Genomic DNA, 14,320 nt, shown 5'->3' with positions numbered 1-14,320 from the left:
CCTCACTCACTAAGAATGTCAACTGACCACGGTGCTACAAATCTCTTTAGCTCTGTCTCATAAAAACAACGTCTGAACCCAGAAAATTAACTCACACAGACAGAGGAGTGTTGTCTTTCATCGCTGGCACTGGCAGTATGTTGATGCACTATTAAAGCGATGTATATTCATAGCTTAACGTTACCGGGTTTGTGTTTTGATAATTCGGTTGGAGCCAGGGAGGAGGTTCTTCCCAGTGTGTTGGAGCCAGGGCCTGTGATGACTGGGCACGCTGATTAGCGAGTTAGCGAGAGTGGCTACAGATGGACCCTAGCTCGCACTACGGTTTCAGCGCCCCCACTGTTGTAAACTGTGGGTGGGCATGGGGATAAAACACAGCCCAGGTTAGGCATTGTTTATGCTAGGTGTCTGTGGTTCAACCTTCACCACAGGGGTGAGCAGCGCCCTAATGTCTCTGTTAGCAGTAAGATGCTAAAACCACCTACATTGAAGCTAATGTCCAAGTTACCATCAAAACTTTTGCTTATTCAGATTTTGCCCCTCTTAGAATAAGGTAAATATTCATATACAAAACAAGTAAGTTATTACGGCACAGGCTTGTTGCATGCTGTTGTCCCTCGTAACTCTGAGTTGTTGCGATCTTTGCCTAATCCACCTCGACAGGGTAGTCTGCTGGAGGTCTCTGGATGGCCTCCCAGGCTGGAAGTGTGGTGTGTGTGTGGGGGGGGGGGCGCTCCACCTGTCTCCCTGCCCCGAGCACTGAGGGTCAGCCTAGAGCCTGAGTGGTGGTCCTCCACCCCATCAATGCTAAACAGTGTGAAACAACAAATGAACTGCAGCACCACCCATGCAAATGTCAGCTACAACAAGCGCTGGCTTTACAAACGACCTGCCACACACCCAGGATCCTGTTGTGTGGTCTCATATGAAAATACACTGAGTATACCAAGCATTAGGAACACCTTCCTAATACCCCCCCCTCCCCCCCATTTTTTCATTATCACTCAGATACCTGCCTCAATAAAGCCTCTGTGCATCTATGTTGCAGTCTATTATAGTAACTGTGATTTTAGATGAACACACCCCAGCAAAGTAAAGTAACATTTGTGATGTTCATCATACTTTAAAGAAAGATTCACATCTGAAGTTTGCAGGGGTCCTGTGACTAGGTGTCACATTCCTGACAATGCTGTTACAGATGCTAAGAAACACAGCCATTGGTTGCCACATACTGGCAGGAGGTATCAGACCAATAGTGCAACCAAGCATCCCATGCCCCAAAAGTGGACCATAATAGTATTTCATTGGCATGTGGTCTCATGTTTTGGTGATGTGTGTTGTTGTATTTTGACATGATGTGATGCCAGATAAGCATCTTACCCGAGGTCCAACATGTAATGCCAGGGTGTTCAAGAGACACGGTCACCTCCCTGAGAAGTTCTTGAAAGTGCATACGTGCGTGTTTTGCTTGTGTGTGTGTGTATGAATGTGTGTCTGTCAGTGTGCTCTGTGAAAATTGTGAAATCCATTGACAGGGGAGCGGAGAAGGGGGGGGGGGGGGGTAGTAGGCAATGTTCTGATTCCAGAATCGTTGCTCTCCCCTCGCTACCGTTCCACACATAAATCAGCGGAGCCTGACTAAACCCACCGGTAACAGGAGCCGGGCCGGCGCTCCCCCGTGGATCCAGGGCCTGCACGTCAGCATTTCAGCACGCCCTGCAGTAAGGCCCCGCCGAAGCCCCACGGGCCCTGGAAACCAAACAGTGAGGTCAGCATTGGGCTCAGAGAGAGAAAACACAGAGATCCAGGGCCAGCAGGGCCACGGCCAGAGAGACTGAACCTGGGATTAAGTCATTAAGGACAGCCATCACCTTTAGCCACCGCTGGGGATCCTCTGTGAAGCTGCTGTAAAAAGATACTCTCTGTTCTCGTGTATTGATTTTATCTCTGCAGAGTACTGGCGGTGACTTTCTTCTGTTAGCTCAGCGGCAAGGGATATTCTTGGAGGAGTGCTGGGGTCTGAATCAGATTTTTTGAAGATTTCTGCTACATTGCTAAACAACATTAAAACACACTTAAGTATCTTCATGTGTGAATTTCCGTTCGATAGACGACTGCTTCGGTGGAAGAACAAAATAATAAAAGAGTTGTGAACGTGCTGAGAATGAGGCTTTTCCATTGTCTCTCCTCTGCACCCTGTACTAGACCCAGTCCCAGTATTCACTATCATGGCAGTCCTATTATCACCTGTCCATGTAATTCCTTGCCGTCCATTTTCCTACACACCCTCCTACACTTAAATTATACACACATATGTAACACTATATCTAATAACATCCACCACAGTAACACTAGAGCTTTTACAGTATTAAAACAGGTGGGGGTGACATCCAGGATGAGTGGAATGCGGGTGTGATGGTGCAGTGTGTTTGTGTGTGTATGTGTGTGTGTGTCTCTAGGACAGCTAAGAGATGGGATAGCTGATCCATCCTATCCTCATCTTGTTTGTTTTCAGACTTGTTTACAAGAGGTCCTTCCTGCAGCACGTGGAGAACCTGTATGTCAACGACAACACTCACCATCCAGGAGGACCTGTCTGCCAACAACAACATTCACCATCAGGGAGGAATGCCTACCATGCCTGCTGCAGTTGGCCCTGGCTACAGCACAGCATACCTCCCACAGACACACACGCGGTCAGACAGATGGACGGACGGATGGACAGACGGACACACCGCCAGCGCAGGCAAGCACACACATGCAAGCCTGCACACACATACATACACACACTCCCCTCACTCACTCACTCGCCACGCCATCATCAATACCCAATTACCACGTCCTGTGTTTGGACAGTAAAGTTAGATCACGCAGGTTGGCTCCCTAGGCCCTTCCAGAGCAACCTGTTGAGCGTAATTCATGTGAGTGTCAAATGTGGGAATCCAGGGATACTCCTACTATTGGTGGACCACACATCTGGATGGGCTGGGCTTCAGCACTTAGCCATTTATCACCATTATATGGATCAATTATAACTCAGATTACATTTATAGCCATCACAAGGTAGAGCAGACCCACATACCAGACTTTTTAGACAGGGATTTAGAGGGATGAACATCTTAGTGCAGGGTCATTTATACTTATAGACGAGTTGGTGTGCACAAGCAGCGCAACTATAGGGCAAAACAGATGGGGTTGGCTTAGAATGTTGACAGCATGTAAACTGTATATTAAGTCTCCAATGTTTATTGAAAACATAAATACAAATGCACAATGAGTACTTGTCTCTCAAACACATCATTACAGTTGTTGGTTATACGTATAGCTAGCACATTTTTGCCATATTAGCATTGACATGAAATCAGTCAAAACACCTGAAAATAGCTGAGACTAGCCACTTACAATTCCCCACATGGCAGTTTTTTGTCATTGTTGCTAGCAGTCTGGCCATCTAGAATCATAACAACACGCTGACTTCTGTCCCATTGAGGCGTGTGCATTGTTTTTGTGACGTTGTCAGCTAACCCACCTATTGGGAACTGGTCACATGTCACAGAGAGACAAATAAATCTATAAATCATGGTAAAAGTGAATAATTAACTTCCTCGTTTGATCATCATGTCATGCTTCACACCATTTTATATTTTGGTAATGGAGGCTCAAAATCCGAATTGAAAAAATGATTAAGAAGAGAATTTGGTCCAACTAAAAGATGTAATCTTCAAAGCCAGAATGCTTAGTTTGCCTTTGGGACACTGTAGAAGCTAGTCGACTCAAAATGAATGGAGTACCCTGAGTGGTGTACCCTGAATGGAGTACCCTGAGTGGTGTACATTGAATGGAGTACCCTGAGTGGTGTACCCTGAATGGAGTACCCTGAGTGGTGTACCCTGAATGGTGTACCCTGAATGGAGTACCCTGAGTGGTGTACCCTGAATGGAGTATCCTGAGTGGAGTATCCTGAGTGGAGTATCCTGAGTGGAGTACCCTGAGTGGTGTACCCTGAGTGGTGTACCCTGAATGGAGTACCCTGAGTGGTGTACCCTGAATGGAGTACCCTGAATGGAGTACCCTGAGTGGTGTACCCTGAATGGAGTACCCTGAATGGAGTACCCTGAGTGGTGTACCCTGAGTGGTGTACCCTGAATGGAGTTCCCTGAGTGAAAATATAAAAAAAGGGTTTTCTGTTTCAAAGACTTCTAACACTGCTTTAGGAGACATGACTTTGTTCTTTACCAACAGGGGCTTTATGGCTATCATATTCTAGCATCCATTCAACTAAAGCCTCATTGCCCTAGTAGCTGTTGTTTTAATGACATGGACCCGATATAACCAATTACACAAGACAGCGGTAGCCCTCTACTCAGTCTCTAACACTGACATTTGTCAATATCCTATTAGTTTCTCTTGGAGCCTGTGAGTTTATTCTACAAAGCCTGTTGTTGCTTTATATCCCATGCCTACATTAGGGCTGATTTTCATTGTAACCAAAACGGTATACTGGGTTACTGACTTCTAGAAAAACTAATATTGGGGGCCATTGTCTCGGTGGTTGCTATGGCGACCGTCACACGTTCTCTGGTGATTGGATTTATTTCGGTCTTATCGCTGGCTACATCATCATTCCCCCCGGCAGAGTGATATTAATGATAGCAATGTCTCACCAGATCATTTACAGCCGTTTACATTGAAGCACACTGCGACAAAGCACCCAAGTCTCATTAAAGTGCTCTGCTGATGCCCTTTGTTTTAAAACTTTCTCAGTACTGTTCATGACATATATTAGTTTTATGTGTTTTACACATATCGTCTCAACTGTAAGAGAGGCCAGGGTGGGGGTAGGGGGTTAACGTTTTGCCCCTCTGTCTCGTCTGGGGGTCAAGGCCAGCACCCAATGACCCCCCTCTAAGTCCCCATGAGTGACCGTGTCTGGATACACACAAGCCACTGGCTAACACCCACAATCCATCACTCTGCTGAATGAGGACAGAATTAATCCCCAAGGAATGTGATTTGTCCATACTAAATCAGTATTGTCTGTCAAGTGACAAGCTGTTGAGTCCTGTCCACACTGTCGAAGGAGACATAACCTGTGATGTGGATTGTCAAAAGACATGTAACACATGTCCTCCTCTCGTCCTCCGTCCAGTAGCCTGTTCTGTTCTGTTGCTTGTTATTGTTAGCCTCCATCTTCAGGGAACAACTCTATGAGCCAGTCCGTCAGTAACACACCGTTTGTGTGGGTCCGTGATGATCGGTCCGTGGCCAGGTTGCAACACTCTCATGATTCAGCCTCATAATGTAATGCTGTGATTGTGAGGTCATAGAGAGTTAGCTAGCAGCGTGTGGAGCCTGCGCCAGCCTCTCTCCCTCGCTAATTGATGCACTTCAGCCGCTGGGCTCTTTGAACTGAATCCCCCTTGTCCACCCGGCAGAATGCAGATGGCATCATTATTTCCCCCTCTGCTTTGAAACTCAAGCCCCCGATGATGACCCAGAGCTCTCGGCGCTGCCACGGTCGCCAGTGAGAAGACCCGTCTGTTTGCTTTGCATTAAGAAACAGTGTGCCCTGGCCCCGCGTCGCTGGCTGGGCCACTGTTGTCGCTTTCTAGTACACTTGACATGGGTTTGTGTTTGAGGGAGCCAGGCACCGTGGCATAGGATTGTTGTTGGGAAGAGATGCTATCATCAGTAGCCACAGACGGGGCAGTAGCCCTGAGAGTCCCTGGGGGACGCTGCATCATAGCTGGGCTGGGTCAGGGAGGAGAGCCCATGTTTGTGTAGTGCTTTAGGCCCTTAATGATAGCAGAGATGACTGGCGGTACTCCAGCTCTGGCTCCAATCTCTCTTATGAGCTGAGCAGGGCAGCTGTTAGACCCTGATCCTGCCTATTCCCCTCCATTCAGAACCAGCATTAGGCTTTAAGACTAGTCCCCACACAACTGCAGCCTGGTATCTGTGCAGACAGTATCTGAGAGGACTGGTTCCCCTCCTGAGCCTCCTAGGGGGACAGAGGGGCAGGGGTTTTATCTGGGGTGAAATACATCCAGGGCTTGAGGCCATTTAGAAGAGGAGAGAACGGACTTCTACAAACATGACCTGTCAATGTGAAGCGCTGCAACCAACGTGTCTCCGGTTTCTGTCTTCCCTGGCAACGTGAGGACAACGTATTTTAACGACAATATCTCATGGGACAGGTTTGTGATACCATTGACGATGTATATGAATTATGAAACTAGGAAACTGTAAACGGTCAATGGATAAAGAGGATAGAAGGTGTATTTAAAAATGATAGCATCTAACTTCTACCTCACACATCCTGGTTTACATACTGTATCCTCATTGTGAGATGGGGCCTCTTTCCCAAACATTAACGAGCCTAGTCACCAAGCCGATGTGTCTGATGACCTGGAGGCCAAAGGTTCATGACCCCAGGTGAGGCACTGTCATCGTGTCCATGACCAGGCTACTTAACCTCTCATTGGCTAAGTCAAATCCCAGGTGTGACCGTGTGAGACTGCTGGGTAATATACGGTGTGTCAGTCATGCTGGGTTCTGGCATCCTCTAAAACAGCCCAATGATTGTGTAGTCTGTCTGAGCCAGGAGGTCCGGTCAAGCAGGGAGACAGGGGTTGGCGAGGGATGAAGTCCCCAAAGTTCATGTTAATTTTCAGGCCTGTTTATGAGGCACCCCTCCGGATCTCTCCTTCTCACTAACTGACACTCAGAGAACATACAGACTATGTGGAAACATCTTGTTAATGCCCTGACCAGCATGGACATAAAGAGAGAGGGAGTGGGAAGGGAGGGTAGGGCTAATACAGAGAGAGAAAGGGAGAGAGAAGGGAGAGCGAGAAAGAGCGGATTTGACCAATGCAGAAAAAGAGAGAGAGTAGATTGGACCAACGCCGAGTGTAAACGTCCCACCTCAGTCATTAGTTGAGCTCTCAGTAGATTTCTCGTAAATTTCCACATTAGCTGGAATGTGCTAACAGGCCCAGCTCTGGGTATTGTCATGTGTATTTATATCCTCCTGTAAGGCAATCTCCTCCATGTCTTTGGTGAGGTCTAACACTGGGCTTATTGACCATGTTGCATAAGGAAGAAGAGGACAGCAGCACGAGGTTACTGTTAACAGCTCAACAAATACACTAGAATATTCCAGTAACGTGACCTGGTGAAAGGGAAGCATGCCTTGACGGTTGAAAGTTTCAAATCACGTTGTAGAAAGTGTGAAAATGTGAGTGCGTGCGTCCCTTAAGTAACAGTCATGTTTTCCTGTTATATGATATTCTCTCTCAGTACTCTGGGCATGTAGTGGGGGCTTTCCTGACATGTCGAGGAAGAGGCCTGTCGATGTACCTGGTCAATTATTAACCTCTGAAGAAGATGGAGTCTCTGAATGCCATGCGAGTTGAGCATTTCCCTGTACACAACACACCGTACTGTAGGTTAAAGTTTATCATAGGTCAGAGAGGGGCCCTGAAGCCAAGTAAATCACACCTCCAAACACTGACAGACCAGGAGTAAGGTGGCGTTGCCCATAGACACTGATCTTGGGTCAGTTTTGCATTTACCCCACTATGGGTTAAGGTTAGGATTGGGGGTGGTGTAGTTGATCCTAGATCTGTACCTAGAGGAAACTTCACTCCGGAGCGACTGACCTACAGTCAACTCTGAACTACATTATCTCTGTTACGTCGAGTGATACAACACCATGCTCAGTTACAGGGCAGTTATTGGATTTTTACTCCAGAAACAGTCAGTTGACCGATTGAGGTTGAACTACAGGAGCAAAACCACCTAAAATGTCACAATGTCATCAGTTCAAAAACACAGCTTTGTAACCTTTTCACATTGTTTTCCTGAAGATTTGTTGACTTGATTGCCCCTGTTGCTTCTCTGGGTCTTCCCGCAGTCCCTCTCGACTTCTCTCTGTATCCGTCCCCCTTCACCAGGAAAGCTAGACCCGCCCTGCGCTTTGGGTTTCTTGGCAGGGTATCCCGTGATTCTCCCTGACAGCTGTAACGTCACCCCCTTGACACTGGCGGCGATTTATGGGCATTTGCAGGATACACAGTAGCCCTGGGGAGAGCAGGACACCGGGGTGACACCACAGTGCCAGGCCTGAGAGGATCAAGTCCCTATCTACACCATCATCATCAGCTAGCAGAGAACTCTGTCTGACACCATTTGGTCTCCGATAGACAATGAGAGGAGACTATGGAGAGAATACAGACCTTTATGGAGGCTAGTGAAGTATCTCCAACCCTGTGTCCTCCTGTCCTCTCCAGCCACCAAGCCACATCTGTTCCGTCCTGAGGAACATACAGACAGGAGGCCACTGGACATGTAAATGACTGTTGCACAACTAACTGGACCTTCATTATAGCACTGAAACGGGTCTGTGTCCCATTATCCGCACTTGCATACTACAGTGTGTGAACCAATATCTTAGATATATCACATATCTATCTTAAGATGAATGGACTAACTGTAAGTCGTTCTGGATAAGAACATTTGCTAAATGACTCAAATGTCAATGTGAAGTCATCTACAGGGTCTGAACACTGTTTTTATTCACCCAATTATCTGGAACCAGCTCAACAAGAGATCTTTGTTTATATTCTTTGTATGTACATTGATAAAGGATACTAGAGTCTCTTGGCTCAACTAACATCATGTTGATTGAAACTCCTACTTGTGTTTTAGATGCGGGAATTGTGATTTGTTTTTTGTTTTTCTAGAATGGAAATGTCACACAGTTTCACTCAACCAAGAAGGTTTTAACTTGTATTAAGGCCTCCCAAGTGGCGCAGTGGTCTAAGACAATGTGTCACTACAGACCTGGGTTCTATCCCAGGCTATATTGCATCCGGCCGCAGCCGGGAGACCCATGAGGCGGCGCACAATTGGTCCGGCCGGGTTAGGGGAAGGTTTGGCCGCCCGGGATGTCCTTGTCCTTGACCCATCGTGCTCTAGCGACTCCTTGTGGCAGGCCGGGCGCAGGCACGCTGACTTTGGTCGCCAGCTGTATTGCGTTTCCTCCGACACATTGGTGCTTCTGGGTTCGGGGTTAAGCGAGCAGTGTGTCAAGAAACAGTGCGGCTTGGCAGTGTCGTGTTTCGGAGGATGCATGGCTCTCGACCTTCGCCTCTCCTGAGTCCGTAGGGGAGTTGCAACGATGAGACAAGACTAACTACCAATTGGGGAGAAAAAATGGGTAAAAGTAAAATCATGATTTGTATGGTAATTAACAGTCAAATGAATGACGTGAAATTATGTGGAATCAGCAAATTTGCCCCAGCTGAAAAGTACGTTCCCCTTTTACAAAATGGGGTTTTCAAATTGGTATTATTGTGTGCAGTCTATCTCTGCAGAGAAACTGTCCTCAAGTCCAAGCCAGGAACCAACATGTTCTGGTGATCTGTCAGCAAGAAACCAATCAAATCTATATTGGCTTCCACATGTGACTGCTCCCCCAGACCCTTGTAAGCAAGACGGAATGGGCATACATGTCATGAACTGCTCACCATATACTGTATATCCAGTGATCGAGACGACAGCGCTTCCTCTACTACTTACTGTTGAAATGTATCACGTCTTCATTTACATAATTAACTTTCACATCTTCACTACCTCTGAAATTGAGTTAATTTCATCCACACAATCCATTCTCCTCCTATAAACATACTTATCATCTATTGTGAAGTGGATCTGCAGCTTCTCCTTGACCATGGCCTTCAGCTCAGACTCCCTGGGGTTGTGTGAAAGAAGGCCTGACCTGACTGCAGTAGAATAGTCCCATTGAACAGGCCAGAACCAACCGGCCTATTGTCCTGGATGGGCAGCTGCTGATCCCAGGAGGATGTTGGAATGATCAACGAACCCCGAAACCCCAGCAGGATTAGGAGCGCTCCCTAACGTGTCAGTTACTGGGAGGGATGAGTACATTTACAGGCTGGAACAGAGCTGTAGAACAATAGAATAGTGTAGTGGATGAGCCATGGATTGATGGTTGGTCTATAACAGGGTTAACTTTCATTCCTCTAAATTTATCCGAATGCTAAGGTAAAGGTCACGGATACAATATGTAGAAGAAATTGTGTATTTGATGGGCAATATTTCAATAGAAATTTAAATCAACTTTAATTTGGGTCATTTACGTCAGGGATATCTTATCCAAATGGGTTTAGAAGAGATGACTTGACATGGGCCAGAGAGATGTCTCACTGACTGACACAGGGATTCCAGACTCTGACTTGAAAGGAGTCCCTAGTTCTCAGGCTTCCACAACAAGGTAACTGGAGCCGAGGCACAAAGTGTGACATCCATGTGACATCCATAAGGTTTAACCAAGTGTGGTTGCACAACAGTATAGTACACACTGATCTGGAATGTACTCAATGCACTGCTTATCATAGAGTATGATATTACACACACACATACACTACCGATCAAAAGTTTGGGGTCACTTAGAAATGTCCTTGTTTTTGAAAGAAAAGCACATTTTTTTGCCATTAACATAACATCAAATTGATCAGAAATACAGTGTAGACATTGTTCATGTTGTAAATGACTATTGTAGCTGGAAACGGCAGATTTTCTATGGAATATCTACATAGGCGTACAGAGGCCCATCACTCCTGTGATCCAATAGCACATTGTGTTAGCTAATCCAAGTTTATCATTTTGAAACTTTTGTAATTATGTTAGCACAGCTGAAAACTGTTGTTCTGATTAAAGAAGCAATAAAACTGGCCTTCTTTAAACTTCAACTTTTGATTTTCCCATGATGTCAAGCAAATATGCACTGAGTTTGAAGGTAGGCCTTGAAATATATCCACAGGTACACCTCCAATTGACTCAAATTATGTCAATTAGCCCATCAGAAGCTCCTGAATCCATGACATAATTTTCTGGAATTTTTCAAGCTGTTTAAAGGCACAGTCAACTTAGTGTATGTAAGCTTCTGACCCTCTGGAATTGTGATACAGTGAATTATAACTGAAATAATCTGTCTGTAAACAATTGTTGGAAAAATTACTTGTGTCATGCACAAAGTAAATGTCCTAACCGACTTGCCAAAACTATAGTTTGTTAACAAGAAATGTGTGGAGTGGTTGAAAATAAGTTTTAGTGACTCCAACCTAAGTGTATATTAACTTCCGACTTCAACTGTACTGTATTTTATACCATCTACTGCACCTTGCCTATGCCGCTCAGCCATCGCTCATCCATATACTTATATGTACATATTCTCATTCCCCCTTTAGATTTGTGTGTATTAGGTAGTTGTTGGGGAATTGTTAGATTACTTGTTGGATTTGTGTGTATTAGGTAGTTGTTGGGAATTGTTAGATTACTTGTTAGATATTACTGTACTGTTGGAACTAGAAGCACAAGCATTTCGCTACACTCAAAATAACATTTGCTAACCATGTGTATGTGACCAATAAAATGTGATTTGATTTGAAGAATACAGAGACTGGACAGAGGAACTCTGCCTAGAAGGCCAGCATCCCGGAGTCGCCTCTTCGCTGTTGACCTTGAGACTTGTTTTTTGCGGTTACTATTTAAGGAAGCTGCCAGAACCCCCAAATGTTGATGCTCCAGATACTCAACTAGTCTAAAGAAGGCCCGTTTTATTGCTTCTTTAATCAGAGCAACAGTTTTCAGCTGTGTTAACATAATTGCAAACAGATTTTCTAATGATCAATTAGCCTTTTTAGAAGAACTTGGATTAGCTAACACGACGTGCCATTGGATCACAGGAGTGATGGTTGCTGATAATGGGCCTCTCTTCGCCTATGTAGATTTTACATAAAAAATCTGCCGTTTCCAGCTACAACATTCATTTACAAGATTAACAATGTCTACACTGTATTTCTGATCAATTTGATGTTATTTTAATGGACAAAAAATGTGCTTTTCTTTCAAAAACAAGGACATTTCTAAGTGACCCCCCCACACACACACACACACACACACACACACACACACACACACACACACACACACACACACACACACACACACACACACACACACACACACACACACACACACACACACACACACACACACACACACACACACACACACACACACACACACACATACATGCACGGCACACACACGCACATAATAGTTTCATAAATGTTCAGGTAACCCCAACGCTGAGACTATAAATGGTAAACAGTGGCCAAAAGGGTGACAAAAATATACTTGGCTAATTTCTTGGCACATGTCATGGATACCATATCTCCAGGCAGAAACAGGAGCCCTCAGCGACCACTAGTACCAGCTGAGAAGCAGACTTTGCCGATCGTAGAAAAAAATGTCAAAGGCCACATAGCACCACTGAAAAAGCTTTCATCTATTTTATGGATTTAAGATGAATGAGTCACAGATCTATTTATACCACCTAGATACCACATGTGTCATTTTGACTGCACATTCATATCTATTTATGATGGGACATGCCACAAGTTACAACTGCACTTAACCATTCTCGCTGTCTAGGATATGTTTCTTTGAAATGTCATAATCTATATTGTAGAATTTCAGCCTACAGTAGATTGGGAATTGAGCTTAAAAGTTGAAAGGTTTTGATAGGACTAGTCAACAAGAACAAATATACTTTATTATTATTAGGTATGAACATGTTTTTGGAACTTTGCAAGTCAGTTGAGGGCCAATATATGTTCCACTTAGGGGAGCCAACTTCTTGGGGAGGGCCTGAAGATTACATTGACAGTTATCTTGTAGGTTGAGAATGTTACCGTTTCACTGTGAAACAGATATTGAAAACACCTGTCATAAGTTTTAAGTGACGTTTTTACTTTCATTGAGAGGTGTTAACGCTTATTTATTTTCTACACAAACTCGCTTGGTAGTAAAAACCCCATTGAGAAAAAAAGGTTGATGCACTGCGACAGCTAAGCGCTGGATAGAGTTTCACATTCTATATATAAGCCTGGTGACTTGTGTCACTGGGCTATTTAAATGCCATGCAGTGTCCCACTGTCAAAACATAGGCCGTGCGAGGGTACAACAGTATGGTGGACCTTTTTGAGACCAACACTTATTTCTTCAACGATCTGCGCTATCTCGAGGGAGATCATGGACCATTGCAGCACTTGGACATGGCGGGGGTGTCCCCTTTGTACCACGGGAATGACAGCCCGTTGTCACCTGGGGGGGATCCGTCCGAGACTGGATGTGACAGCAGCGGAGAGGAGCATGTCCTCGCACCCCCAGGTCTTCAGCCACACTGCGAGGGACAGTGCCTCATCTGGGCTTGTAAGGTTTGTAAAAGAAAGTCTGCACCGACCGACAGGCGCAAAGCGGCCACTCTCAGGGAAAGAAGGCGGCTCAAGAAGATCAATGAAGCATTCGATGCGTTGAAGAAAAAGACCGTGCCCAATCCGAACCAGCGCCTGCCCAAAGTGGAGATTTTACGCAGCGCCATAAACTACATCGAGCAATTGCAGGACCTGTTGCATACACTGGATGAGCAAGAAAAAACGCCCCAAAATGGCTCATATAACTATAACGTGAAAGAACACCATGTAAGCTTCATTTGAGTAGTATTTGCATCTGCATTTTTTATGTCCCTTTATGCGTACAATCATTTGCTTTATACTTAAAGGAAACATTTCCATAATGAGAAATATCTTACTGTGCATTATGCTTGTAGGCTTACTACTTTGTATAATTACACGTGTGTTAGTAGACACTTAAGCTAATACATGTGTGTGTACATGAAGGCGTCCAATAAGGAGTACCATTGGAAGAAGAACTGTCAAAACTGGCAGACCTCAGCTGATCATTCCAATGCACCAATGACGAATCAGAGAGAAGGTTGGTGCCAATTATGAACAGTAAATTAGATCTAAATTGCTCTTTTGCAACTCATCAACTGATTGTACATCTTATATATTTGATTTCTATATTTCAGGTTTCACGGAGTCCTCAGCGTCCACCAGCCTTCTTCGCCTGTCATCAATCGTTGACAGCATCTCAAGTGAAGAGAAACCGACTTGCAACGAAGAAGTCTCAGAAAAATAATGCATGATTTATTGGAATTTTGTAGCCTGAATAAGCGACGTCAGCATTTCATATTTCCATTGTCTATTTCGAAATTATGTTCACTTCTTTATTCATATGTTTTAGTTTCCATTTACTTATATTCATTTGTACAAATTAACGGGCATTTTGTAGTCACTGTTTTCTTTTAAATTGTATGAATGGTCAATATTTTCTTTCTAAAGTATGACAACAATGGAACTATAATATTTTATTTCCAAATGGACAT

The 14,320-nt window shown here is 44.8% G+C and overlaps 1 protein-coding gene across 1 annotated transcript; it reads left to right on the top strand.

The window, feature by feature from the left end:
* The first annotated feature begins 13,050 nt into the window (after positions 1-13,050).
* LOC129838674 (myogenic factor 6-like) lies at positions 13,051-14,283 on the top strand. The gene is made up of 3 exons (XM_055905803.1): positions 13,051-13,574; positions 13,773-13,866; positions 13,964-14,283. The coding sequence occupies exons 1-3, from the start codon at positions 13,062-13,064 to the stop codon at positions 14,071-14,073; spliced, it is 717 nt and encodes a 238-aa protein (XP_055761778.1). The 5' UTR covers positions 13,051-13,061; the 3' UTR covers positions 14,074-14,283.
* The last annotated feature ends 37 nt before the right edge of the window (positions 14,284-14,320 follow it).

The sequence above is a fragment of the Salvelinus fontinalis genome, chromosome 39 (genome assembly GCF_029448725.1).
Source record: "Salvelinus fontinalis isolate EN_2023a chromosome 39, ASM2944872v1, whole genome shotgun sequence".
Classification (NCBI taxonomy): Eukaryota; Metazoa; Chordata; class Actinopteri; order Salmoniformes; family Salmonidae; genus Salvelinus; species Salvelinus fontinalis.
The sequence above is the reverse complement of the archived record's forward strand: the minus strand, read 5'-3'. Positions and strand labels throughout refer to the sequence as shown.

Coding starts and splice junctions, on each gene's coding strand:
- LOC129838674 (XM_055905803.1), top strand. CDS start 13,062: ATGGTGGACCTTTTTGAGACCAACACTTATTTCTTCAACGATCTGCGC. Junction 13,575..13,772: donor ATAACGTGAAAGAACACCAT/GTAAGCTTCATT, acceptor GTGTACATGAAG/GCGTCCAATAAGGAGTACCA. Junction 13,867..13,963: donor AATGACGAATCAGAGAGAAG/GTTGGTGCCAAT, acceptor TCTATATTTCAG/GTTTCACGGAGTCCTCAGCG.